Raw genomic sequence first — 26,341 nt, 5'->3', positions numbered from 1 at the left:
GCCTTAGTTTAATTAGGAAATATAACTAGTTTTAACAAACATGCCTTTCTAAAAATATTACTTGCGTGCATTTTGAGGTACAACAAAGGGCACTGATGTATTTTAAGTTATATAAGTGCAAGTTGTTTTCAGTTTGGAGAGCTCTTAAAAGTGTTTATGTCTAGGACTAGTCTAATCCGTGACCGGGAAACCGCCCCTAAATGTTTGGAAACAAGGGATTTAACTTAATGTTACTGAACAATTGTGATTTAAGTCTCATAATCTGTAATAATTAAAGGGATAGTTCACTTTAAAATGAAAATTTTGTCATCATTTACTCATCCTAAGATATTTGGAGGAATGATGGTAAACTCACAGCAGTAAGTGACCATTGACTTCCATAGTAGGAAAAATATATTTTGGAAGTATTGTGATAAATGACTAAGAAATTTTTTTGATAAATGATGGTTAGCACACAGTTGACACTACCCATTAAATTCCATCATATTTTTTTATTCCTACTATGGAAGTCTATGGTCACTTACTGCTGTGTGTTTACCATAATTTCTCAAAATATCATCTTTTGTGTTCATCAGAAAAAAATAAATTCATACAACATGAGTGAGTAAATGATGATTTAATGTAGAAAACCATAAATCACAAAAGATTACTAGCTGGGATCTTACTAGATGTTGGGTTTAGGATTAGGATAAAACAGCGGTTCTTCTGGAAAAAATCCAGTGAAATGTTTGGTTTGGGGGTGAGATTACGATGAAAATAGTGCTTGTCTGGTGAGATTTTGGCTGTAGCTGTATCCCTTCTAGCCACACAAGTTTTCACAGACAGAGTCACAATTAGAGGAACATGTCATCTTTAAACACATCTGAATGTAGCATTTCATTCTGAGAAACACCGACTGCAGAGTTATATTATACAAGTACATTATTATCATGTACACACTTGGACATTTGATAAAATGGGAACATTTTCTATACTAGAAATGTGACCTCTGCATTCAACCCATCCCGGTGAGTCATGAAAACGCACACACCAGGAGCAGTGGGCAGTTATCAGTGCAGCAATTGGTGGAAACTTGCCTTGCTCAAGGGCACCTAAGTCAACCTTCTGGCCGTGAGACTCGAACTGGTGACCTTTAGGTTACACATCCAACTCTCTAACCATTAGGATACGACTTGAGCTCTAGTCTACACAAAATAAAAATGATCACTACATCAGGTTTTCATGTCATACTTTAATGTGGTTTAAAAGGATGTGAGATGATACCGTTTAAGGCTGAAGAACTAACGATGGGGTTTGTGACGTTCTTAATTTTGCGTTTTGAAATTTGCAATATCCACCACAAGTGCATCAACAAAGTCTTCAATAGTAGGAGTTTTCTGGAGCATTCCTGTGGAGGTAAAAAATAATAATGTGAATAATAAAATTATATTGACAAATCTGGAGGGAAGTAGTTTTTTTTTACCTTGGACCATCAGCATAGGCTCTTTGCTACCTCCATGAGCAAGCATCTCCCTGCGGTAACGTTCCCCCATAACTCTGCAGTAGATGCAGTTAAAACTATTAGCCTATGCAACTATATACACAGTTGAGTTTTAACATTATATTTAGGCACCATCATGCATATAAAGATTATACATGGGAGATTAGATGTACCCTAAACTATAATAAAACACTACATAAAAGAAATCTACATCCAAGTAGATTTAGGTTTTCACTACATGGGAGTGTATCCTATAAAATTATTTCATATATGCAGGGACAAGAAAAGTGCTTATATACAGAAATGTAAGAATGCATTGCATACCTGTTAAAGGGATCCTGTAAAAAGCATTGCCTCCACACCATAGAAGCCACGGCTCTGGACATGAGGTAGGAGTAATATTTAGCACCATAACCAACCAGATGACTGAATCTTAGCTGCCAGGCCTACATACATCATTAGAAAACAAATACAGATGCCTTACATTTCAGCAGTGTAGTTAATAAAATAAATGCACAGATACTTACAGTGTCAGGAACGTATGGTAAGCCGTAAAATCTCTCCTGCATTTCTCTGAGGATGTCAGTGGTTGTTCTGTACTGCGGCTTGCCATGATAAACCTGATCTAATGCTGCATAGAAAATCTGTAAAAACCACACATGGATAAATGTTCACCTTATTCATTAATTCCCAGCAAAGTAATTCTTCATTCAAGTTTGCTTTTGTTTTTGTACCTGTAGCTGAGTGTCAGCAGCACTGCAGACCTTTTTAGACTCGCACAAACGGGACACAAGGCTCTCTGGGAGGGGCTAAAGGGAAGAGAGCACAAAGGCGGATGTTAAGCAAAAATATTGGATATTACGAGATTGAGCACTCCTATTACAATGCAATGGAAGGTGCGGGAAGTCTTGTCTTCCAGTTAAATAACCAATAATGAATCAATAAAGATATAATGATTTTCTGAGGGAGGAGCTCTGTATAGAGTCACGTGAGGTGCCAACCTGTGCGCATGCTCAGTAGTCAAAAAGACCTGGAGAAAGGTTTTATTAGCTTAAAAGTTATGGTACAGTTGGTATCAGGTTTAATTGTTGATCAGAAATATGTTGTTTATTTGTAATTCTAACTGACCCACTGATGTCACATGGACTACTTTGATGATGTTTTTATGAACTTTCTGGACATTGACAGTATACCGTACATACATTTTCAATGAAGGGTCAACAAGCTCTCAGACTAAATCTAAAACATCTTAAACTGGGTTCCAAAGATGAAAGGTCTTATGAGTTTGGAACGACATGATGGTGAGTCATTAATGACATTATTTTCATGTTTGGGTGAACTATCCCTTTAAGTCAACACAAATAGATACAAATACAGTGATTCCTGAAGCAGGTAAAGTCAAACACATCACTCACCTCCCCAGTCTGATAATGTCGAGCGAACTGTCTCACAACTCGATAATCTGATGCGAAATACTCCATGAGGACAGAAGGAACTTCAGCAAAGTCTGTGGAGCACCTGGTTCCTGTATAAGAAATCCATAACACAATTCTTGTCAGTTATTTGAACTGTAAAACAACCTCATATGTCAAAGATATATGTATATGTGTGTGACCCTTGACCACAAAACCAGTCATAAAGGTCAATTTTTTTTAATACATCATCTGAATAAGGAAATAAATGTTCGATAATTTTTAATGTATGCTTTGTTAGAAAATATACTATCATAGGACAGTATATGGCAGAGATACAACTAAACTAAAATCTGGAATCCTAGGGTGCAAAAAAATCTAAATATTGAGAAAATAGCCTTTAAAGTTGTCCAAATGAAGTCCTTAGCAACACATATTACTAATGATAAATACATTTTTGATATATTTATGGTAGGATATTTACTAAATATCTTTAAGGTACAAGATCTTTACCTAAAATCCTAGTGATTTTTGTCATACATTGTCTTGTCCAATACAATGTATAATTAGCTACAGCTACTAATATAACCATGCGACTTATGACTGGTTTTGTGGTCCAGGGTCACATATGTGTTTGTATAAGTAAAGATAATGTATACTTAGCTGATTATTAATGTTAAAACAAACAACAAAGAAGAGGTCTTGTATCATCCTGAAGAGGATACAGTTGCAAAATGATGAATAATCTACTTGGGTGATTCTCACGAAACCATTGAAACACCACGGCACTAATGATTTTAGCTTTAAAATGTGTAATATAGTAACATTAAAAAGCATCAGAATTAACACCTTGCACCTGTGTTCTACCTTGCACAATGTGTGATTTCAACATAAGAAAATCGACCCCGCAAGGGTCGATTTTAGGGCCACTGCTTTTTTGTATATATATAAATGACCTTCCATTAGTATGTAATGATATTGATTTGGTGATGTATGCAGATGATACCGTGCTGTACACTCATGGGAAGAATGCTACAGAGGTTGCTTTAAAATTAACGAATGTAATGCATAAGGTTGTGGAATGGTTACATAGCTCATGTCTCACTTTGAATATTGAAAAGACTGTAACCATGTTTTTTAAAAATAGATGTAAACTTAAAGAATGCCCTGAGGTCTTAGCAAATGGGCATATAATTAAAAATGTGGACCAATTTAAATATCTGGGTGTTATCCTGGACTCAACTCTTACTTTTAAAAAACATGTAAAAAAATTGAGTAATACACTTAAATTTAATCTTTTTAATTTCAGACATATAAGAAACTCTCTTACTATTGAGGCATCAACCACTTATTTAAATGCAATGATTGTTCCGCACTTTTTGTATTGTATGACAACTTGGTCTCAAGCAAGTAAGACAGCATTGAGACCACTTGAAACGTTATATAAAACAGCCCTTAAGATCCATGATAAAAAAACACGTCAATATCACCACTGTAAAATAATGACTAAATATAATATCTTAAGTTTTGAAAATTTAATAATGTATTCAAATGTTTGTCTACTTTTTAAAATAATTCATAATGGTGTCGCTCCTCCACTAAAAAAAAGTATTGCACTTAACTCAGAAAAGAAAAGAGCTACTCGATCAGCCACTAGAGGAGAGTGCAATATTCCCAATCGTAGAACTTCTTTTGGTAAGTCATCTTTTTCTTTTGTGGCTACAACTCAGTGGAATACTCTCCCCACACACCTTATTACTTCTACAAATCCATTCATCTTCTCGGGTTTGATAAAAGCTTGGTTACTGTCACAACAAAACTGTACACACTTGTGATGTGTGTGTGTGTTTGTGTGTGATTGAAATTGGGATAGGTAAGGATTTATTGTATAATTTGTGTTTGGGTGGGATTAATTTTTGGAGGGGGGGTACATTGAGAACATGAAAGTATTCATTGTAAATTAAGAGTGATTGTGATGTAAATTTTATATTTAAATGTTTTTTATTTATATGGAATTTTATATTATTGTGTTATTGACCTGCCAAGGGACTACAGGCGGAAAATAGCACTTGTGCTACAACCTGGCACAAGGCATCTCTCCTTGTTCTTGTACAAGGTTAATGTTAATTTTGTGCATTGTCCCTGCTTAAATAAATGAAACTGAAACTGAAACTGAAGAATTTATAATTGGAAATTTTATCTCATTTTCTGCTGAAATTCTCATTACCGCAATGTGTCCGGCTGTTTGAACATGCGTTATGTTGTAATTTAATCAAATTAACACAAAAATATTAAGAAAAAAAATAAATGGATGTTTTGCTAGACTACTTTAGATGACAGAAAAAATATTTACTGAATATTCATGTATAAAAATAATGAAGAAAAATTAGGAAAATGATGTGTCCATGCCTGATGTTCTCATCCTCCGCAACACTTTTTGAGAACAGTTTAAGCACACATACAGAATTTTAATAAAGTTTGATTTTGAGTGAACAAGCACATGGACCAGTTACTTCAAGATGGCTACCAGGTAAGATCATTTTTTACAGTTAATTTGAAATATTGTCTTGTCAGAATGCTTACACAACATTTTGATTATCATTACCGCAACAGATGCTTATTAAATGTTAATTTAATTAATAGAAGCATAATACTTTGATTTTAAATGCATGTGCAGAATCTCCAAATTATGTTCTTTCAGGTTTGTCATGTCATTTTGAAAATATGTCAGTGTTGATGTTTTCTGATTGTTGCGGTAATGAGATTTTTTAGGAGAAATTTTTAAAATGATGTTACAAAAACTGTTAAATGATAAGTAAAAGTTTTTAAATTAATGTTCCCATTTACTCCAGACTTTGTTTTTCAATGTCTGGTGGGAAAAAAAGTAAATTTAAGCAATTTTTACATTTTCATGCTTGACATTTTTAAAACCAAGTTTTCGTGAGAATCACCCACTTGTACATTTTCCAGCTCATATTATATGTAAGGAATAATTGACGACGGGCCGTTGAATTAATAGAAAAGCGCTGTTATTGCCTTGGAAAATCGTCTGTCATGTTGTTTTTGTTAGTCCGTTATTACAGTTAACTATGCGAAGTGATATGGAACTGTAATGCAGTCAAGAGAGCTGCCTGGAACTACACTCGCTGTGCGTTTCCCATAAAATAATTGCACACCTCAGAACGTTCATCAGCTAATAGGATTCAAGCATTCAACATACCCGTAGTATAAATTTGCATAATGAATCCTGACCTGTGACGTGCTGATATCGTGTTCGGCCTAACATGGAGTGCATGGCGTGTCCCATCTCATGGAAGAGATTCTCCACCATGGCAGGAGTGAGCAGCGATGGGGTTACCGTGCTGGGTGGAGGCAGACTCAACATCAGCACCACAACAGGAAGCTGATAATCACCGTCTTTTCTCAACCGTCCACCACGGATGGTAAAATGACAATCCTGCCATACAGGACACATACACTAGTTTTCCTGTAGCTCAACTGGTAGAACATTGTGCTGGCATTGCAAAGGGCATGGGTTTGATTCCCAAGGAACAACAATTTATGCACTTTAAGTCACATTGGATAAAAATGTCTGCCAAATACGTAACTGAAATGTAAACCAATATATAAGCCTTACTTAAAATTTACTGTTGAAGAGGTTCAAAATCTACCAGCAGGACTCATTTTCTGTTTCTTTATTCTGTTGAACACCAAAGAAGATAAATGATGCTAACTTCACAGTTTTTGGTACCCATTGACTTCCACAGTAGAAAAAATACTACGAAAGACAATGGGTACCATCAACTGTGTCCCCACAATCATTTATCAAAATATCTTCTTTTGTGTTCAACATCCCTTTAATGCAGAACACAGGGGCGAAGGGTGTAAACCCAAATCAGTAAGCTTTACCTGATGAGGTTTATCAGGTCTTCGGAAGAAATCACAGTATATATATCCCAGCAGTCCCTCTGTTTCGTGCACTACAGCCTGTTTGCGAGACAAAAGAACAGTCAAGACACGTGCCCATCTACGTATATTCAACTTTGGGTAATCCAGAAAAAATTCATTTCGAAAACCAGACAAAGGCAAAAAGTGAATTAGCTAACCAGCTTTCTAATGTCTTCGCTCCACACTTCTCCCATCTTCGGCTCCTCTGTTTGGAAAGAGACACCAAGAAGTTGTGTGAAGAGATGGTTGAGACCTTCCATGCAAGCACCAAGAGAGAAATACGGGCTGTAAATGCTGGAATCAACATTGAACCTGCAGACACATCAGCACAGGCGTATGAAGGTAAAGATGCGATTATTTAGAGAGTTGCATATAAGAAATGCATACTTTTCTGTCCGTATGGCTCCACTGAGGTACGCGTGATCCCACGGCATCACTTGCTGAGCATAAAAAAATAAATGATGCATTCCGACTTCTTAGTGTAACGAATAATAAAACAACATCAAACTAGGTGCACAAAATAAACATTTACATGGTTTGCCGAGTGTGTTTTCTTCTTCATCTCCCTCATCATCTTGAAATCCGTTGATGTCCTGAATTATAAAGGAAATGAGTGAACGTTATTAAAACATTAAATGTTTCGATTTGGAAACAAACTCGAGTGTGTTAAACATACATGTCGGAGAGTTTCTCCGTGAGCAGCGTCAAAAACTTCATCACAGTCTCTAAAAAATATAAAAAGGTTTGTTTTTTATGGCTCCTTTATCTGCAGATGATGTTATGCGAACCGCAGACAAGCAGATGGTGCTTACCTGGAGTTTTAGCCATTGTTCCCTTTAAAGATCTGTGTGCAAATGACTCATAGCCTACTAATGTTGCCAGCTCATGTCTACAAGCCAAGAGCTCATCCAGACAACGCAGAAGACTAGCGTTGGGGTACAGAAAGATTTTATACGCAGCTTCCCGAACCTACCAGAGAGGCAAAAATGAAATACATACTTAATTTCAACTTAACTATATTTTGGACATCAAGTGCCGACCCCTTAAAGGGCCGAAATGCATATATGTGAACATGGACCACAAAACCAGTCATAAGTAGCACAGCAAGCAAAACATTGTATGGGTCAAAATTAGACATTTTTATGACAAAATTCATTAAATGGGTGATTCTCACGAAACCATTGAAACATCACGGCACTTATGATTTTAGCTTTAAAATGTGTAATATAGTAACATTAAAAAGCATCAGAATTAACACAATATTGTGTTCTACCTTGCACAATGTGTGATTTCAACATAAGAATATATAATTGGAAATTGTATCTCATTTTCTGCTGAAATTCTCATTACCGCAATGTGTCCGGCTGTGTTTGAACATGCGTTATGTTGTAATTTAATCAAATTAACACAAAAATATTAAGATAAAAAATATAAATGGATGTTTTGCTAGACTACTTTAGATGACAGAAAAAATATTTACTGAATATTCATGTATAATAATAATGAAGAAAAATTAGGAAAATGATGTGTCCATGCCTGATGTTCTCATCCTCCGCAACACTTTTTGAGAACAGTTTAAGCACACATACAGAATTTTAATAAAGTTTGATTTTGAGTGACCAAGCACATGGACCAGTTACTTCAAGATGGCTACCAGGTAAGATCATTTTTTTACAGTTAATTTGAAATATTGTCTTGTCAGAATGCTTACACGACATTTTGATTATCATTACCGCAACAGATGCTTATTAAATGTTAATTTAATTAATAGAAGCATAATACTTTGATTTTAAATGCATGTGCAGAATCTCCAAATTATGTTCTTTCAGGTTTGTCATGTCATTTTGAAAATATGTCAGTGTTGATGTTTTCTGACTGTTGCGGTAATGAGATTTTTTAGGAAATTTTTTTAAAATTATGTTACAAAAAGTGTTAAATGATAAGTAAAAGTTTTTAAATTAATGTTCCCATTTACTCCAGACTTTGTTTTTCAATGTCTGGTGGGAAAAAAAAGTCAATTTAAGCAATTTTTACATTTTCATGCTTGACATTTTTAAAACCAAGTTTTCGTGAGAATCACCCAAATATATCAAAATATTTATCGTTAGTAATATGTGTTGCTAAGGGATTCATTTGGACAACTTTAAAGGCGATTGGCTTAATATTTAGATTTTTTGCACTCTTCATTTTTGCAAACTATCATTTTGGTTTTAAACAACCACTGTCTGGATATACTTAAGACGCGCAGTAGAAATTTATCTGAAAAAAAGCATGCGTTAAATCATTTTGCACATTTTTTAACCTGTAATTTTATAATTTTTTAACAAGTAACAGTTTATTTGGAAGGCTAGAGGAACATAGCCTATTATTTAAAAATATTGTTTGCCAAGCCATTTTTATTTGCTGAAGGAAATAAAATACAGTTAACTTTTTGTCCTCTTTTCAGTGTCCTTTGGCTTCTTAGCTGGGATTTCACAACACAAATTTTCAGCTGAGATGGCTGTGGTGCTAAACCCAAGCGAATCAGGCGTTAGTAGATCACCCGCACCTCATCAGCTCTGCTTATTTGCAACCCTGAACTAATGTGTGCTGCTCTTAATAGATAGCGTTGGTGATTATGGAAATGGCACCTGTGTTGATTATTTTGCGCCATTATAGTAAATATTACCACTCCCATCTGCGCTTTTTTGGAATTGCGCTCTCGTGCTAATTTTCCCCTGTTTAGTACATCTGGCCCTTAGATCACAGTTTTCAAATAGTTGTATCTCGGCCAAATATATATAAAAATATTGTCCTATCCTAACAAACCAATCATCAATGAAAAGCTAATTTATTGAAGATGATGTGTAAATCTCAATTTCAATTGACCCCTATGACCTATCAGAACAGACTTGATACACGCACCAACTCATTAGGAGACTCTGCATGCAACCCGCCGATCTGAACGCGGTTCCCATCTATGGAGAAACAGTGACGGATGTGTTCTGGTAGACACTGCTTCTCTATGGCGTTTGGGACCTGAGAGTCGTTCAGAAATTCATAGCAAAGATCCAGCAGCTTCACGTTAAGTGCAACAGCTTTTTTCCTCTGCAAAAAAACATTGATCAAATATGAATGTAATTTTAATAAAACTACATTATGAGAAGGTTTGTTTTGTGTAAAAGAAAGTTTGATTGCTCTAACAAACCTTGGATTCATCCAAATGTATCCCACTGATTTCAAAGTCAAACATGAAGAGCTCCGCAACTCTCCTAAGACACCATCACAACATATAGATTCTGTTATGATAATGTGCAATGACACACTGTTGTTTAAATCATTTTAGTAGGATTTGAATGATTTAAAAAAGTATGCAAGACATCCTGCACCTGCCTTGTTTCCGGATCCAGAGTGCCCAAAACTGCCTCATTTTCCAACAAATTTTTCAGGCTCTGACACAAATCAACATTTGTATTGAGTCTAAAACACAAGTACACAAAAACAATTAATAATAATAACATCTAAAGGTGCAGTGTGTAATTTTTAGAAGGATCTCTTGACAGAAATGCAAAAATACTATTCAAAACTATATTATTAGGCCTTTCATAATGAACCATTATGTGTTTATTACCTTAGAATGACACGTTTTTATCTACATACATCGAGGGTCCCCTTACATGGAAGTCGCCATTTTGGGCCGCCATGTTTCTACAGAAGCCCTTAACGGACAACTTTTTTTAATAAGTTTTCTCCGACGATGAAATGTTTGTTCGATGGCGGCTACCGTAGCCTCTCTATGTGTTTCAAAAGTGAGGGGTAAGCAGTGGACTGAGCTGTTGGTTGTAATTTGCAACCTCACCACTAGATGCCGCTAAAATTTACACACTGCACCTTTAACAGTAAAGCCGGAATGAAGATCTGATACCTACTTTTCCACTTCTGTCCCGATATCAACGCATGTTCTTTCCGCTGCCTCACGGAACGCAGCATTTGGGTGAGCCACTTTGACGAAATCTGCCTGCAACGAAATACCTTTTTATTTCTGTTTTTCTTTTATTGTCTATATTGTTCAGCACTTTGGTCAGCCCTGGTTGCTGTGTTTAAACGTGCTATATAAATAAACACAAACTTGAACCTTGAAGAAACCTCATACCATCACAACTCTTGAATAAAAGCTAAACTTTTTTGGCTTGCGATCCACAAAGAAGGGTTTGACTATGACACTTCTAACTCTAAAACAGTGGATGATGCTGAACTTACCAGGTCGGCAACTTTACACAAGCTGTCAGAAAGCTGGTCAAACGTTTCCACGGTGACGGCACCAGGAGGATGCGTGCAGGCTCTGTGGACCAGAAATTCAGCTTCCCTGAGAGCCTTACGCTGGGCCACCTGAAAACCAGTAGGACTGCTGAGCTCCTGGACTCCAAACAGACCCTGAGAGAAGAAAAACAGAAACATATAGATTATTAAGAAAGAAAAAATACAATTGTTGATTATATTTATTTATTTAATATAATTATGCATAAATAAACGTTTTATTAATAACAAAATAAGTATGTATTTATTTATATAACTTGGATAAAGTGAACTAAATATCCAACTATTAACTGAATTATACAAAGATTATAATTTTGTATATATTATATAATTCATACCACATTTTTCTGCAAGTAATCCACTCGTCGGTGCTGGACATTAAAAGCCGCACCAACAGCTGACCATGTGTTGACGCGTCTCTTGACGCGCGTGAAGAACGCGTCTGAGCGCAGCAGCACGAGCCACGCGCACCGCATTACCGTAATCCAAATCCCTACTTTACCTTCACATTATTCAACTTAATCTGCTCACTACGGTGACACACTTGTAAGACAGTGCTGGCTCTTGAGTAGTGTTATGCAAACAATAATAATCTCGTAAGGCGCGCCTGAACCTGCCAGACCTTCCTCTACAGTTTCGCTTAAGCACTTTCGATTATAAAAAATTAAAACAAGAAAGCATAAACAAACAACAACAACATCATACAATACATTTAATTTAAATATAACATTTATATTGACTGTTACATTTAATGTAAATATTTATATACTATATGTTTTTTATTTTATTTGGACGTACCGCGACGAAACTGTGTCACTGTTGTGTAAAATAGTCTGTGACGTAAAGCGCAGAGTAAGTAAAGGACAAAAGGTCTACATACCAAAAAAGCAAAACGAATGTATAACATTTTTGAAACCTTTTCTTTTATTGATTTATTGTAAAATATCCCAATGTTGTTGTTGTTTTTTATTCTTCCTTTGATTTGATCAATTTGGAGCTGTTTTAAATTTAATAATAAGCACATTGTGATCATCTTTATATGTTTGCAATGTTCTTGTTCTATAATAAAAATAAAAAGGTTTTCATACAATTGCTTTTTAATAATACAGTCATAAAAATGTTTCACACGGAGATTAAACTTTGTTATTGATGTGTTTGTGAGGTAACAGTCTAATTTCATATTATGTCATACAACAGTATAACAACTTACTAATTTCTAAGTATCACAAGAACCCCTCATAAGGCAATATATATATATATATATATATATATATTTTTTTTTTTTTTTTTCTCTCTGGCCAAAAATATGCTAAAAAAGTTTTGTAGAAAGTTAAGCTTAAATAAATATATTTTTGAATTTGAATATATATATTGTTTTAACCTTCATATTTTATTTCAAAATGTATTTCAGGGGCAACAAATACATTTCTAATTTTATAACCCATACGGCAAAAATATATTTTCCTGGTCAAAATATAAAGGTTTTTATAATATGTATAAGTATAAAATGTATAAGAATGTATAAAATATAAAATTATAAGTTTATTGAGGAAAAATACATTTTGTTAACATATTTCGAAGTCATTAAAAGTCATTTAATAAACAACTAATTTGTGAAAGATTTTAATAACCCCAATAAGGACTGACAAATTCCTACATCTCTGTGATGACATAATAGTGTTATTTGTATTTTTCCACATCATTTTTATGATCCAAGCCTAAGGGAAGATAGCCAACCTTGCAATCCCACACATCTGGAATCAAACACAAAAACAGACACTCCTTATTGCCCCAAGCTAAAGTGGGTAAGATTAAAAACAAGAACTCTTCTGTCAAACATTTCTAATTACATTTAGAGCTGGAGAAAACATTAAAGAGAAGGTTTGGGTGGCGGTAAAGGTCACATTTAAGTATCATTGCTTAGTTCACACCATAGGTTCATTCGTGGTGTGTTTTAACGGCTCCTTAACCATTTATCTTATTAGGCAGAGTTTCTCTTTTTTCTTCTGGTAACTTTTGTTGTTGTCAGTTCCTGTGTTGACAGGTGCTGTTTGTGATTCATCTGCCTCATCTCTGATTTACTGATACACAGCTGTTTTCTGTGGTATTTTTTATATGATATTCATCTTCCAGACAAACAAGACACGACTACAAATATGAAAGTTTTAGGCACAGAACTCACAATAATAATGACACATCAATATGGGAAACTACATACAGTAGTAGCCAAACAAATTAAATTACTTGGGGCCTATATCATGAAGCCAGTTTAGTTGGCTAGTTTGTGCCAATCCTTGGTTGTAGCTCAGCTCAGCTTTTGTTCATTGCCATAACGTATGCTACACGGCTAACCTGCTCCAGGGCAGGTTATGTTCTGGATTAGAGATCACCCCCCGAAATCGGCTGTGAACAAAGTGACACGACTAAAGCCTGAAGTATAGTTTGTTTTGTATGTGCACGGTCAAATGCACAGCCTTGCGAAGTGTAAGCTGTGTGTAAAATATCCCTCTAAAATAGTGCATAGTACATAAAGGAACAGACATTTTTATTGGTGTCTGAAATCATAGTGGACATTAGGTAATGAGGGCACTAATTCAACCCCACAAGGCACCGCAATAATGAGTGTACAACCAATGTTTCAGCCAAACACAGTTGAAGTTATATTCTTTCGGCCAAACACAGTTGAAGTTATATTCTTATAACTAATAATATAAATAATATAAATATAATCTAACACTTTTTGCACTTAAAGTAAATAGCTAGTGCCTTCTTCTAGCCAAACAAAGTTGAAGTTATATTAAATAATATCCTGGCTCTATTTAGCTTTATAATGGCATTGGATAGTGCCCCTATTTTAAGGGTGTTTTTACACTAGCACTTTTGGTGCGCATTGAATTTGGCTGGTCAGTCGCTGGGTGCTTTTTGTATAAATTGCCAGTGCCTTCTTTTAGCCGAACACAGTTGAAGTTATATTCTTTCGGCCGAACACAGTTGAAGTTATATTCTTTTGGCCGAACACAGTTGAAGTTATATTCTTTCGGCCGAACACAGTTGAAGTTATATTCTTTCGGCCGAACACAGTTGAAGTTATATTATTTCGGCCGAACACAGTTGAAGTTATATTATTTCGGTCGAACACAGTTGAAGTTATATTCTTTCGGCCGAACACAGTTGAAGTTATATTCTTTCGGCCGAACACAGTTGAAGTTATATTATTTCGGTCGAACACAGTTGAAGTTATATTATTTCGGCCAAACACAGTTGAAGTTATATTCTTTTGGCCAAACACAGTTGAAGTTATATTATTTCGGTCGAACACAGTTGAAGTTATATTATTTCGGCCAAACACAGTTGAAGTTATATTCTTTCGGCAAAACACAGTTGAAGTTATATTCTTTAGGCCAAACACAGTTGAAGTTATATTCTTTCGGCCAAACACAGTTGAAGTTATATTCTTTCGGCCGAACACAGTTGAAGTTATATTCTTTCGGCCGAACACAGTTTAAGTTATTTTCTTTCGGCCGAACACAGTTGAAGTTATATTCTTTCGGCCGAACACAGTTGAAGCTATATTCTTTCGGCCAAACACAGTTGAAGTTATATTCTTTCGGCCAAACACAGTTGAAGTTATATTCTTTCGGCCGAACACAGTTGAAGTTATATTCTTTCGGTCGAACACAGTTGAAGTTATATTCTTTTGGCCACAGTTGAAGTTATATTCTTTCGGCCGAACACAGTTGAAGTTATATTCTTTTGGCCAAACACAGTTGAAGTTATATTCTTTCGGCCGAACACAGTTGAAGTTATATTCTTTCGGCCGAACACAGTTGAAGTTATATTCTTTTGGTCAAACACAGTTGAAGTTATATTCTTTCGGCCGAACACAGTTGAAGTTATATTCTTTCGGCCAAACACAGTTGAAGTTATATTCTTTTGGCCAAACACAGTTGAAGTTATATTCTTTCGGCCGAACACAGTTGAAGTTATATTCTTTCGGCCGAACACAGTTGAAGTTATATTCTTTCGGCCAAACACAGTTGAAGTTATATTCTTTCGGCCAAACACAGTTGCACTTTTATTCTTTCGGCCAAACACAGTTGAAGTTATATTCTTTCGGCCAAACACAGTTTAACTTATTTTCTTTCGGCCAAACACAGTTGAAGTTATATTCTTTCGGCCAAACACAGTTGCAGTTATATTCTTTCGGCCAAACACAGTTGAAGTTATATTCTTTCGGCCAAACACAGTTGAAGTTATATTCTTTCGGCCAAAGACAGTTGAAGCTATATTCTTTCGGCCAAACACAGTTGAAGTTATATTCTTTCGGCCAAACACAGTTGAAGTTATATTCTTTCGGCCAAAAACAGTTGCAGTTATATTCCTTTAGCCAAACACAGTTGAAGTTATATTCTTTTAGCCAAACGTAGTTAAAGTTATAATTAAATTGGATCCTGGCTCTTTTCAGCTTTATAATGGCATTGGATAGTGCCCCATTTTTAGGGAGGTTTTACATTTTGGCTGAGCAGTCGTTGGGTGGCTTACTAATGTATTAGAATGCTTCTAATACATAAAAGAAGTAAGCTGGACCAATGTTTGGGGCAAATTAGTTTATGAAAGAGAGTCGTGTAGCATGGCCTTGTTTTAGATCGTGTCCCATAGTTCTGTGGGACAGGACTTTATACATGATGACAAAAGGACAACAAACAAAAGAAACCTGTTAGGACCTCCTACAGAGATTGGTCTACCAAGCAATATACCCTGAGGAATGGTGTTTCTTTGTTATTCACACTAATCAGTTTCTATGGGCCATACATCTGTATGAGGCATTTGGTTCACACCTTCACTACAGACACATGTGTTGATTACACAAGGACACAGTTGCAGTGTAACACATCATATGTTGTTTATACATGAAAGAAATATAACTATTTTTTGTTTTATGAACTTGACGACGCAAGCGTACCCCAATTCAACCCAAAATAATGTAATTTGAACAGAGACCAGTGAGGAAATGAGAAGGGGGGGGGGTGCAATCGAACTCCGCTTTTAAACCTGGTATGAAAGCCCAGTTAAAGCGCATTCTTGTATCAAAATCTAATCTATACACTTGTTAAATGTCATCTGAGGTAAAGTGAGGGTTTTGTCAAATGGGTTTTGGGTCTCAACTCTCTTGTAAACACACAGAGTTTATCTAGTAGGCTTTAGTTTATAAAGTTTGAAATATTAAGTGTTTCCTCATGAAAACCCATCGGTTCACTTCGGAAAAGAAAATATAAAAGTCATGACCTAGGATGGCTTGAGGGTGAGCAAAATATGGGCTAATTTTAATTTAAGGGTGAACTATTCCTTTAATGCACAATGCAACAAACAATGACTAACTTGCATTCACAAAGCTAAAAAAGATATTGCTCATTGTTAAGTCATCCAACTTTGGTTAATTAAACCTTATTGTGAAGTGTTACAAAGTAATCCTTCATTTATCTCAATACATGTAATAAATTAACTATTTGCATGCTACATCTACAAAATAAAAAATCTTTAGAATCAAAGAGACAACAGGGTATCACAACCGATTTTTATTGGCTTGTTTTATCGAACCATAACACACAGAGATACATCTATGAACAATGATCAAAAGAAACTGTACATTTATATTTGATATCTAAGTCCCACAAAAATATTGCTACTGCTGGTTGAAATGCTTTATAGCTGAAAAGATTTTACATGTAATGACGTATCTGTCCCCAATTCTCTGGATGTTAAATAACCGGCTTTGCTGAGAACAGAGATTATAATCCCATGTTTGCCATTTGTACCATAACACACATTGGACTTAGTCCAAAAATAGCTTTTTTTCTTCCCCAAAGCAGTTTGACAACGTATTGCGGTACTATCACAGAAAAGACAAAATCAATACACACGAAGCACAGGCTTGACATGAACTCCAGTACTAGAGAATATGTTTATTTAGCAGAAATGATGATGATGAAGAAGAACTGCAGTTAACATATGGAACACAGCTTACAAACGTTCTACAAGTAATCTTTCGCCTTATAAACAATAAACAATGAGTTATTTGCCCATCCCTCCCCCCCAAACACACATTACAGGTTACAAACACAAAAACAAAAAATAAAATCCCTTATCGAGCCGATGGAATGTTAGTCATTCGGACAGGCTCAGTAAGATGTCCAGCTGTCTGTAAAGGACATGCTCGCAACCTGCCCCTCGATCTCTTACTTTAAAAGAGAGAGAAAGAGTGGTAAAAAAGCCTGTTGACATTTACGATGATGGTAGTTTTTTTCTGCCCAATGTAAAAATGCTGGATACGATGAGATCACCTCCAAATGTTTCTTTTCTTCCATAAAAAATGTGTCTCTACAATCAAACTACTAAAAAACCTGCCTTTAGAAAATAGTAGATAAAAATATTCCCCTGAATTGTACAAGAAAAGAGGTACAGGGAGTGCTGGTAAAAGATGAGACTTCAGCAAAGTTATTCCCCGTCTTCTTTCTTGTCACCGTCTTCTGTCGCCGATCCCTGGAAAAACATCATCATTAGTGAATATTCGACCCTTAAACACATACTGGCGCTTAAATATTTTGCAGCGTACGACCATCTCACCTCATCGTCAGCTTTTGTTTCTCCGTTTTCCGCGGGCACCTCCTCTTTCTTCTCCTCTTCCTTGGACTCCTTGGGTTCCTTAGTTTTCTTAGGTTTGGCAGCTGCCTTCTACAATGTGATGAGGTTTTATTTGTTATTAATAGGTTATAACACATAAACAAGATTAGGAAGATCAGTACCTGTTCCCTTACCTTTGGCTTGGGCTCTGCCTTTGGGGGTGCCGGTTTCTTAAGCAAAAGAGTTATAATACATTAACAAAGCAATGCAAAATAAAGTGTCTTGCAAGACTATGTGAAAAGCACGAATACTTACATTTACCAGTCTCTCCGACCGTCTTTTAGGCTGCAAGAAAACAACAAATAGATCAGTCTTCACACTGTATTTTAAAAATACATTATAGCTTCTCTATACTGATACTAAATTTTATGCATTAAAAAGTTAATGCTTACCTCAGTGACCTCTGCATCATTATTCGCCTATGAGGAGGAAAAAGCAAAATCAATAAGTCAACAATTAAATACTTTTTTAGAAAGATATGCAGGGGTGTCATGGGTTTAATCCCACACATGATTATATATAAATATATAAAAATGCATGGATTAATGCAATGTGCATGCATGCATTAGCAGGACTGTCATATTACATCCCTCCCCTCCCCTATTCCGTCAGCAGTGCATCTGTGTTTATGTCCTGCCCCCATTTGCCCACATTGCATTGCTCCGCGTGTCCGTTTGCATTGCAGTCGTGCGCGCGCCGCCCCCTCCGTACACACTCGGCGCTGATTAATGGAGATCTGCGCTCGCCCCGACCCCACATTCCCGCCATTCACTTTCAAATTCAAAAGAATATACCAGAATAATAGGAAACACCAAACAGGGGCGCTATGACGACGATCACCATTGCATAAGCTGTAACGTGCACGAGCAAAATACATAAGTCGCTGCATTAAACACACGGACGAAGCTGCTGGATAAAATGTCGCTGCACGATCAGACCCACGGAGTTTAAATCATCGGCAGCCATGACACTAAATAAACCCCCCAAGCCCTTTACAACCCGAGCACGGATATAACTCGTGCATGTGCGATCTCAGCAAACCTCGGTTAAAAATAAGCACCGCGCGTCTAAAAATAAATATCTGACACAGCGATGTGATTTCTTCGATCGCGCGCGACATCGAACCGCACGTAAACGAAAACTAAAGATCGTTACACCCCCTTTGTCTGAACCGTGTTAGGCAGAGACTTGAGTCGATTTGTAAACACGAAATATATCAACAAATCGTTTTACGTCCACGCGTATGCATGCACGCAAAACATGGATTTAATTAACTCCAACGGAGCATAAAAAAAATCTCAGTCGCACGTTCGCAAATCAAACGCGTTTATATTAAAACACGGATGTGAAAATAGATAACTGCAAACATGCCGTTGCGATTTCGCAAGATTTAAGTCGACAACTAATCATTTGAATTTGCATGCATGCAAAGTAAATGCATTCGTTCGCTTTCTTTTCCCCCCAATACTGCATATTCTAGCAAAGATGGTGCCTTGATAAATGAAGAAACCATTGCGATACTTACTTTGCTCCGTTTAGGCATGGCTGCGGGTTGTTAGAAGCGCAAAAAAATCAAGGGTGTAAAAACGCGCAGATTTAACGCTGAAAACAGCAACACTTTTCAGTTGAGCACGGTAAAAGATACACAGTAGGTACGATCACAGTGTAGGAAGACGTTAATGTTCCTCCGAAACAAAAACCTGCTCAAACCGGATTGGATTCTCCTCCTCCTCCTTCTTCTTCCCTATATTCAATTCATCACAGCGCGAACCTGACGGCGAATATAAGAACCGTACTATGGCGAAGACTTACCTCATGAATATCACTGAAGGCTCGCTTACGTCACTCGTAAATGTCCATGGAGCGTCCAGTCACGTACGTAATTAATATTCACAAGCCACACCTCGCTGATAGCTCGATACTGTAATTGGCCAGCAGACTAGCGCCCCCTTGCCAACGGCGGTGCGTTGGCCAATCCCGTAAGCCAGTTCGGTGACGGGTCAGTTTCACGATTAATATTAATGAGATCAGCCTTTTCCATCGTAGGATGACCAGATCCGCGTCTCCGCCTCCCGCTCCCAGTGATTGGCCCGCGGAGACTCACAGCACATTTTCAAATCATAGCAAGAGAGCTGTTTGGATACTTTTGCATGTCAATCAGTCAGGGTTTTATTTGTTTTTGCAATGATTTTGCGGGTTAATGGAGGTTATTTTCACTGCTGTTGTCGAGCAAAACAATCCTATTTACGTTAAAATGCACATAAAGCCGAATTCATACTTTCATCTGCAATGCAGCTCGTCATAAATGTTGCGCAACACGCGCGTTTTTTTCTTTTTCTTATTATGGTTTCCAGATGTGTGTGAGTTATTTTAGGAAGTGGATTTGAAACGGACCACAGAGATGTTGTGTTATTAAAGCCCCGTATTCATGTAAAGATTTCGAAGGAGAAAATGGCGACGGGACCCAGAAACGTTTCTGTTGTGTCACACCAACACACATGATTTCAGTTGTTGAAATCGAGTTCGTTGAACAAACTGCAACACTGTGCAACGATCCTAAATATATAAACTACTCACTTTCCTTTAAAAAAACAATAAACAATATTTACAGTATAAAATGACCCCAAAATAGTGCTCGTGCATGAGGATTGAATAACACATTTTTATGTATATAATAATTTTTTTAGGATACCATGTAAACACAATGCACGTTGCATGTTTATTTGTAACAACTATTGTGAATAAAGTAACTGCATGCATGCATACATACAGCAAAGTGGGTGCATGTTTACCAAATACATGCACGTGGATGCAGCAATGCACACAAGCATGTTTACATCTCACACGCTCTTCCTGAACTGGTAGAGCATTGTGTTAGCAATGCAAAGGTCATGAATTCAATCCCAGAAAATGTATCATTTATCATTGAATAGCACTGTTGGTTGCATTAAATAAAAGCATCTGCCAAATGCATGCATGAATGCATAAATGTAACCATCCTAGATGTTTTTCTGTAAATGCATTTCTTTTGGAGAAAAATTTTATGGTGTGTGACCTTACAATTGGTGTATGTTCTTGCATAGGATTTTTGAGCTGGCTAGGTTCCTCAAAACAGTGTGGCAATCTTTAATCTTAAGGGCCACATGTGAATTGCTCCAGTTGGTTCCTGTATTATCATAAAAGTCAGTCCCTTCCTGAAGCACCTTCTCATCTCCTTTTCGCCAACACCCTTGTGATTTCACAGCAAGACAACAGCACCTCCTTCCCCGCTGGTCCCCTCCCCCATGAAAACATTACACAGGTTTCTATAGGCCATGCTTCTGGGCGGGAAACTCTAGGCGTATTGCTTCACAGGCTCTCCTCCTGTGTGTGTGTGTGTATGCACGCGTGTAATCGTAAAGTATTGGGACGGGGGTGGGTGCAGTGGGTGTGGCCGCTGAGTTTCAGATAACAGGTCACCGTTAGAGGTTTGTGACTGTTGCCGTCTTTAAAATCCAGCTGTAGCGGAGCTGAGACAGGAAGGAAAGGGGCACAGAGTGGATCCTATCACCTGCCACAATGTTTTACCTGCATGAGTGCCTTTATGATACCATCCCTTTCATTATTTAGTATAAGCACACAGGTATTTTAATTACAGGTAATAACTTAATGCAGTCTACCAGAAGTCAGCTCTGATTGGGTATGAAGATGTTTATATTCGCCCAGCTGAAATGAAACCAGACCTGCACGGGCATGCCAACAGAAAGTATTTATGATGTTACCATGTTAGTTTTGTGATAGGATTAGCAGAGGTCGATGTGTTGTAAGCGTGCTAGATAAAACATGCAGGGTTGTCATGCACAGAAATAAAATAATAATATGACGGTCATGCAGGAGTGCATATAAGCAGACAGTTTTAAACCGCTGAATATATGGATCGGTAAGTGGATTTTCACGCCCATCTGGCCGTGCATGTAAAGCCCAGATTATACAAAGTAACAACGGGATGTAGCAGGGGTCATTGAGAGGAGCAGATTTATGCAGTGTCTAAGCAGAGAGCTCCTATAGATGTTTTATTGAAAATTTTAATTAAAATTATGTTTTTACAACTGTAACAAACAGAGGCCATAAAATATATACTAACAGTTCGGAAGCCTGCTGTGAAGACGTATCGGTTTAAAGGGGACAGAGAATGAAAAACCATTTTTACCTTGTCTTTGTTGAATAATGGTAGTCTACCCACATTCACAAACATACAAAAAGTGCTAAATATCTCAGTCTTATAGAAATTCCTCTTTTAGAAATGTCAGCCAGAAAACAGCCCAATCTGAAAAACTGATGCTTGTGACATCACAGGCATCTAACTGCCCCTCCACTTTAAAATAATTGGCTACATTTTTTGAGTGGCAGCAAAGTCAGCCAATCAGTAATGAGATTGCAAGTTAAGCCAGTAGGGGGAGCCAAATAGGTGCAAAACCACTTGTTTAAAATCCCCCACCCTAATAGAGCTATCTGAGAGAGGTTTTTGGGAAGCTTCTAAGGCATTACAGACCCAAACAAAAATTTTTGGTCTACATGTCACATCACAGAACAAGGATAAATACTCTGTTCAATCATTCTATGTCACCTTTAATTGATGGACCGAATTTTTAAAGGGACACTCCACATTTTTAGAAAATATACTCATTTTCCAGCTCCCCTAGTGTTAAACTTTAGATTTTTACCGTTTTGGAATCCATTTAGCTGATCTCCTGGTCTGCCACTTTTAGCATAGCTTAGCATAATCCATTGAATCAGATTAGACCATTAGCATCGCGCCTAAACATAACTAAAGAGTTTCAATATTTTTCCTATTTTAAACGTGAATCTTCTGTGGTTACATCGTGTACTAAGACCGACGGAAAATTTAAAGTTGCGATTTTTTTAGGCAGATATGGTTAGGAACTCTACTTTCATTCTGGCATAATAATCAAAAACTTTGCTGATGTAACATGGCTGCAGCAGGCGCAATGATATTACGCAGCACCTGAAAATAGTCCTCTGCTATTGAAAGTAACCAAGGGGACTATTTTCAGGGACTGTGTAATATCATTGCCCCTCCTGTAGCCATGTTATGTTGGGTTCACACCAGACGCGCTTGAGGTGTCAAATTCACGTCTACCGCGCGTAGTTAGATGCTTGAACATTTTGAGTGTACTCGCTTCATTCTCGCGTGAAAGCCTCACGTTAAATTCTAGTCATCAAGACATTCACGTGGAAATTCGCGTCATGGGAGGGGCTTCTGCAACACCGGTTGCTTCCTGTAATCACATCACTACTAGAGCAAGCTCCTGATTAGTTAACGTGGCGCATTTTTCCGCCAAAGTTCAAATGTTTTAACTCGTGTCTTTCCAGTGGCAACGCTGAAATCGCGCCATTTGCACAAACTAGACACGCGAATGAGGTGGAATCGCGTCTTCTGTGCTGCGCTACACACCTCATTCACGCCGCGAGACCTCCAGACACACATCAATGCATCTTTACATTGACTTAACATTGAAATCACTCGTGCTTGAGGCCTCTCGGCTGGTGTGAACACAGCATTACATCAGCAAAGTCCTTGATTATTACGCCAGAATGAGAGAATAGTTCCTAGCCATATCGGCCTAGAAAATAGCAACTTTTAATTTTCAGTCAGTCGTAGTACTCGATGTAACTACAGAATAGTCAAGTTTTAACTCTTTGGTTACTTTTTGGCGCAATGCTAATGGTCTAATCAGATTCAATGGATTGTGCTAAGCTATGCTAAAAGTGCTAGCGCCAGATCGACTGAATGGATTCCAAAATGATAAATATCAAATATTTAACTCAAGGGGAGCTGGAAATTTGAATATTTTCAATAGTGGAGTGTCCCTTTAACAGCTTCCATGGTATTGTTGGAGGTGTGTCTAAGACAATGACATCAAGGTTGACCAATTTTATTGCAGTAAAGTTTTATTTCCCAAACTGTGAATTGCAAACACGATTGATGTAATGATGGGTAAAGTATAAGAACCTCGGAAGTCCGTAACTTAACACAATGTTGAGGGATAGGGCAGTGGATATGAACACTGTAGTGGTATTAGTGGTCACAGCCGCAGGGGATCAGGGGGCTTCACCCTCCCCCATCATATAGATTATTTCCTGTTTGGAGCACAGGGATCTTTTTATGCCTACAGTACTGCTGTCTGTTCATAAGGGCCAGTTTGACCACATCAGACGACTTAAACATGATGTGTATGTTTTTTACATAACAAACATTTTGTGTAGATCACCTCTCTGGAAATAAAGTAGATAAAACAGACAAAATAAATTATTTTAAATTAAAACGTAATTTTAAACCAATATAAATTAATATTTTTATCAAATCTGACACAATCACGGTGGTCAAATTTACGAATAGCTTTATGTTTTATTGCGATCCACAACTGCACACATTTGTACTGTGCACACTGTGTTTTTTTGTCCAAGGAAAATAGGGTAATTAATTTCATAACATTTGTTTATCGTTAAGTGCACGTAACACCACTAGAGGTCGACAAATGCACAGGAACTTCCAGTTTCTCTTTGCATCGGTTTGTATTCAACATTTGTCTCTATTGCATGCTGTGATTGTCACATGCAATTTACCCCAAAGATGGTATTTTACAATATATTCCTGTAGCTCACATGGTAGAGCATTGCATTAGCAACACAGGAAACATGCATACTGATGAAAATGTAGCTTGAATGCACCGCAAGTCACTTTGAATCTGCCAAATGCATAAATTATTAAATTAACTGTAACCTTTACACTACAGAAATTAAATGCATACATTTTTTTTCAATTTTAAGCAGAACCTCATCTGTGAGTACAGTAAAATGTGGCAATCGAAATAAAAATAAAGGCTTTGAACATGGGCAGAAAGCCCCATAACATGCTTAAATCACACTTTTCCAAACCTGTAACTTATGGAAATTGAAATTGTAAATATTAAGCACTCATACTATATTACTATGAATTGGGGACAATGCAACGCTCTAGCGAGTCCCGCCTTCCAGTCAAAATAACCAATCATTAATCGATAAAGATATGATTCTCTGTGGGAGAGAGTTGCATGAGGTGCTTGCCAGAAGTAGCAGAAACGATATAAAAAAAGTGTTTTTAGCACAATTTGAGCTAAAGTTATGGTGCACTGTAAAAAAAATGCAGCATGCACTGAAAAAAATGATTCATTGAATTTAATCAATTTTTTAAGATAAGTGGTTGCAATCAATTTATTTAAGCGACATTTAAACAAAAAAGATTAGTAAAGTAAAATAAAATATAAAACCTTTGTTTAAATGTAGCTTAAATAAATTGATTGCAACCACTTACCTTAAAAAACTGATTAAATTCAATTAATCGTTTTTTTCAGTGTGATGTTAAAACAACTTGGTTTTGCAAGTCAATTCAACAGTTTTGACCTGTTATAAATTGACATTAATTATTAAAACAAGTTGAAATTGTTTAACTTAATTTGTTAAGTAAAAGTAACATACAAATATATGTTGGTTTGACAAATGCTGCATTTTTACAGTCTGATGTCAGGTTTAATTGTTGATCATAAATATGTTGTTTGTATTTTTTAGCACGCAATTTAAGAGATATCTATCTTTCCCTCTTTAAGTTGATAGGACTTTAGTCTGCCTGGAGGCATTTCAAACATGGCCACCTAGTGGCACAACTTCCCTAAAGGGACTTTGATTCTGTATATACAATTAAAGGAAAACACTACTGTTTTTCAATATTTTACTATGTTCGTACCTCAACTTAGACAAATTAATACAAACCTGTCTTTTTTCAATTTGTGCACTTAATTTTTGTACAGCGCGTCATGAATGTGTTAGCATTTAGCCTAGCCCCATTCATTCCTTAGGATCCAAACAGGGATGAATTTATAAGCCACCAAACACTTCCATGTTTTCCCTATTTAAAGACTGTTACATGAGAGTTACACGAGTAAGTATGGTGGCACAAAATAAAACGTGGCGCTTTTTAAGCAGATAAAAAATGAGAACTATATTGTATGGTGGAAGAGCACTTAGTTTGCAGCCCTTCGACTCCTGACTACTCCCCCTCTCGCTCAAACTTCTGTCAATATTACTGCAATTGCTGCAAACTAAGTGCTCTTCCGCCATACAATATAGTTCTCATTTTTTATACGCCAAGTTTGATTTTGTGCCAGCATACATACTCGTGTAACTACTACTCATGTAAGAGTCTTTAAATAATAGGGAAAACATGGAAGTGTTTGGTGGCTTATAAATTCATCCCTGTTTGGATCCTAAGGAATGAATGGGGCTAGGCTTAATGCCAACACATTCACAACGCACTGTACAAAGATAAAGTGCACACACTGAAAAAATATAGGTATGTATCAATTAATCTTATCTGAGGTAAGAATATAGTAAAATATTAAAAAGGGTGGTGTTTTCCTTTAAGAACCATATCGTTGTCACTTGAATAGAATGAAAAGAGCAAAGCTAAACTCAAAACGGATCAAAT

The 26,341-nt window shown here is 36.7% G+C and overlaps 2 protein-coding genes across 3 annotated transcripts; both read right to left on the bottom strand.

The window, feature by feature from the left end:
• Positions 1–635: 635 nt before the first annotated feature.
• mipepb (mitochondrial intermediate peptidase b) lies at positions 636–11,777 on the bottom strand. Of its 2 annotated transcripts, XM_055207861.2 has the most exons (20): positions 11,475–11,777; positions 11,080–11,253; positions 10,749–10,837; positions 10,213–10,299; positions 10,028–10,091; positions 9,745–9,927; positions 7,653–7,809; positions 7,517–7,565; positions 7,373–7,433; positions 7,228–7,280; positions 6,999–7,152; positions 6,802–6,879; positions 6,145–6,349; positions 2,896–3,005; positions 2,215–2,289; positions 2,008–2,124; positions 1,805–1,926; positions 1,463–1,536; positions 1,264–1,387; positions 636–1,184 (listed from the first exon to the last, which is right to left on the bottom strand). In XM_055207861.2, exons 1-19 carry the CDS (start codon positions 11,610–11,612, stop codon positions 1,305–1,307), a joined length of 2,073 nt encoding a protein of 690 aa, XP_055063836.2. In that variant the 5' UTR covers positions 11,613–11,777; the 3' UTR covers positions 636–1,184; positions 1,264–1,304. The 2 variants fall into 2 exon arrangements, with proteins under 2 accessions (XP_055063836.2, XP_055063834.2); XM_055207859.2 differs by lacking the exon at positions 636–1,184 and having other exon boundaries at positions 1,212–1,387.
• A 5,291-nt stretch (positions 11,778–17,068) lies between these two features.
• hmgn1b (high mobility group nucleosome binding domain 1b) lies at positions 17,069–19,521 on the bottom strand. Its single transcript, XM_055207863.2, has 6 exons — positions 19,343–19,521; positions 18,210–18,236; positions 18,073–18,102; positions 17,952–17,987; positions 17,761–17,868; positions 17,069–17,676 (listed from the first exon to the last, which is right to left on the bottom strand). The coding sequence occupies exons 1-6, from the start codon at positions 19,358–19,360 to the stop codon at positions 17,632–17,634; spliced, it is 264 nt and encodes an 87-aa protein (XP_055063838.1). The 5' UTR covers positions 19,361–19,521; the 3' UTR covers positions 17,069–17,631.
• Positions 19,522–26,341: the final 6,820 nt, after the last annotated feature.

Source organism: Misgurnus anguillicaudatus, chromosome 12 (genome assembly GCF_027580225.2).
Source record: "Misgurnus anguillicaudatus chromosome 12, ASM2758022v2, whole genome shotgun sequence".
NCBI classification, from domain to species: domain Eukaryota; kingdom Metazoa; phylum Chordata; class Actinopteri; order Cypriniformes; family Cobitidae; genus Misgurnus; species Misgurnus anguillicaudatus.
Note: the sequence above shows the minus strand (reverse complement) of the source record. Positions and strands in the feature narration are given on the sequence as shown.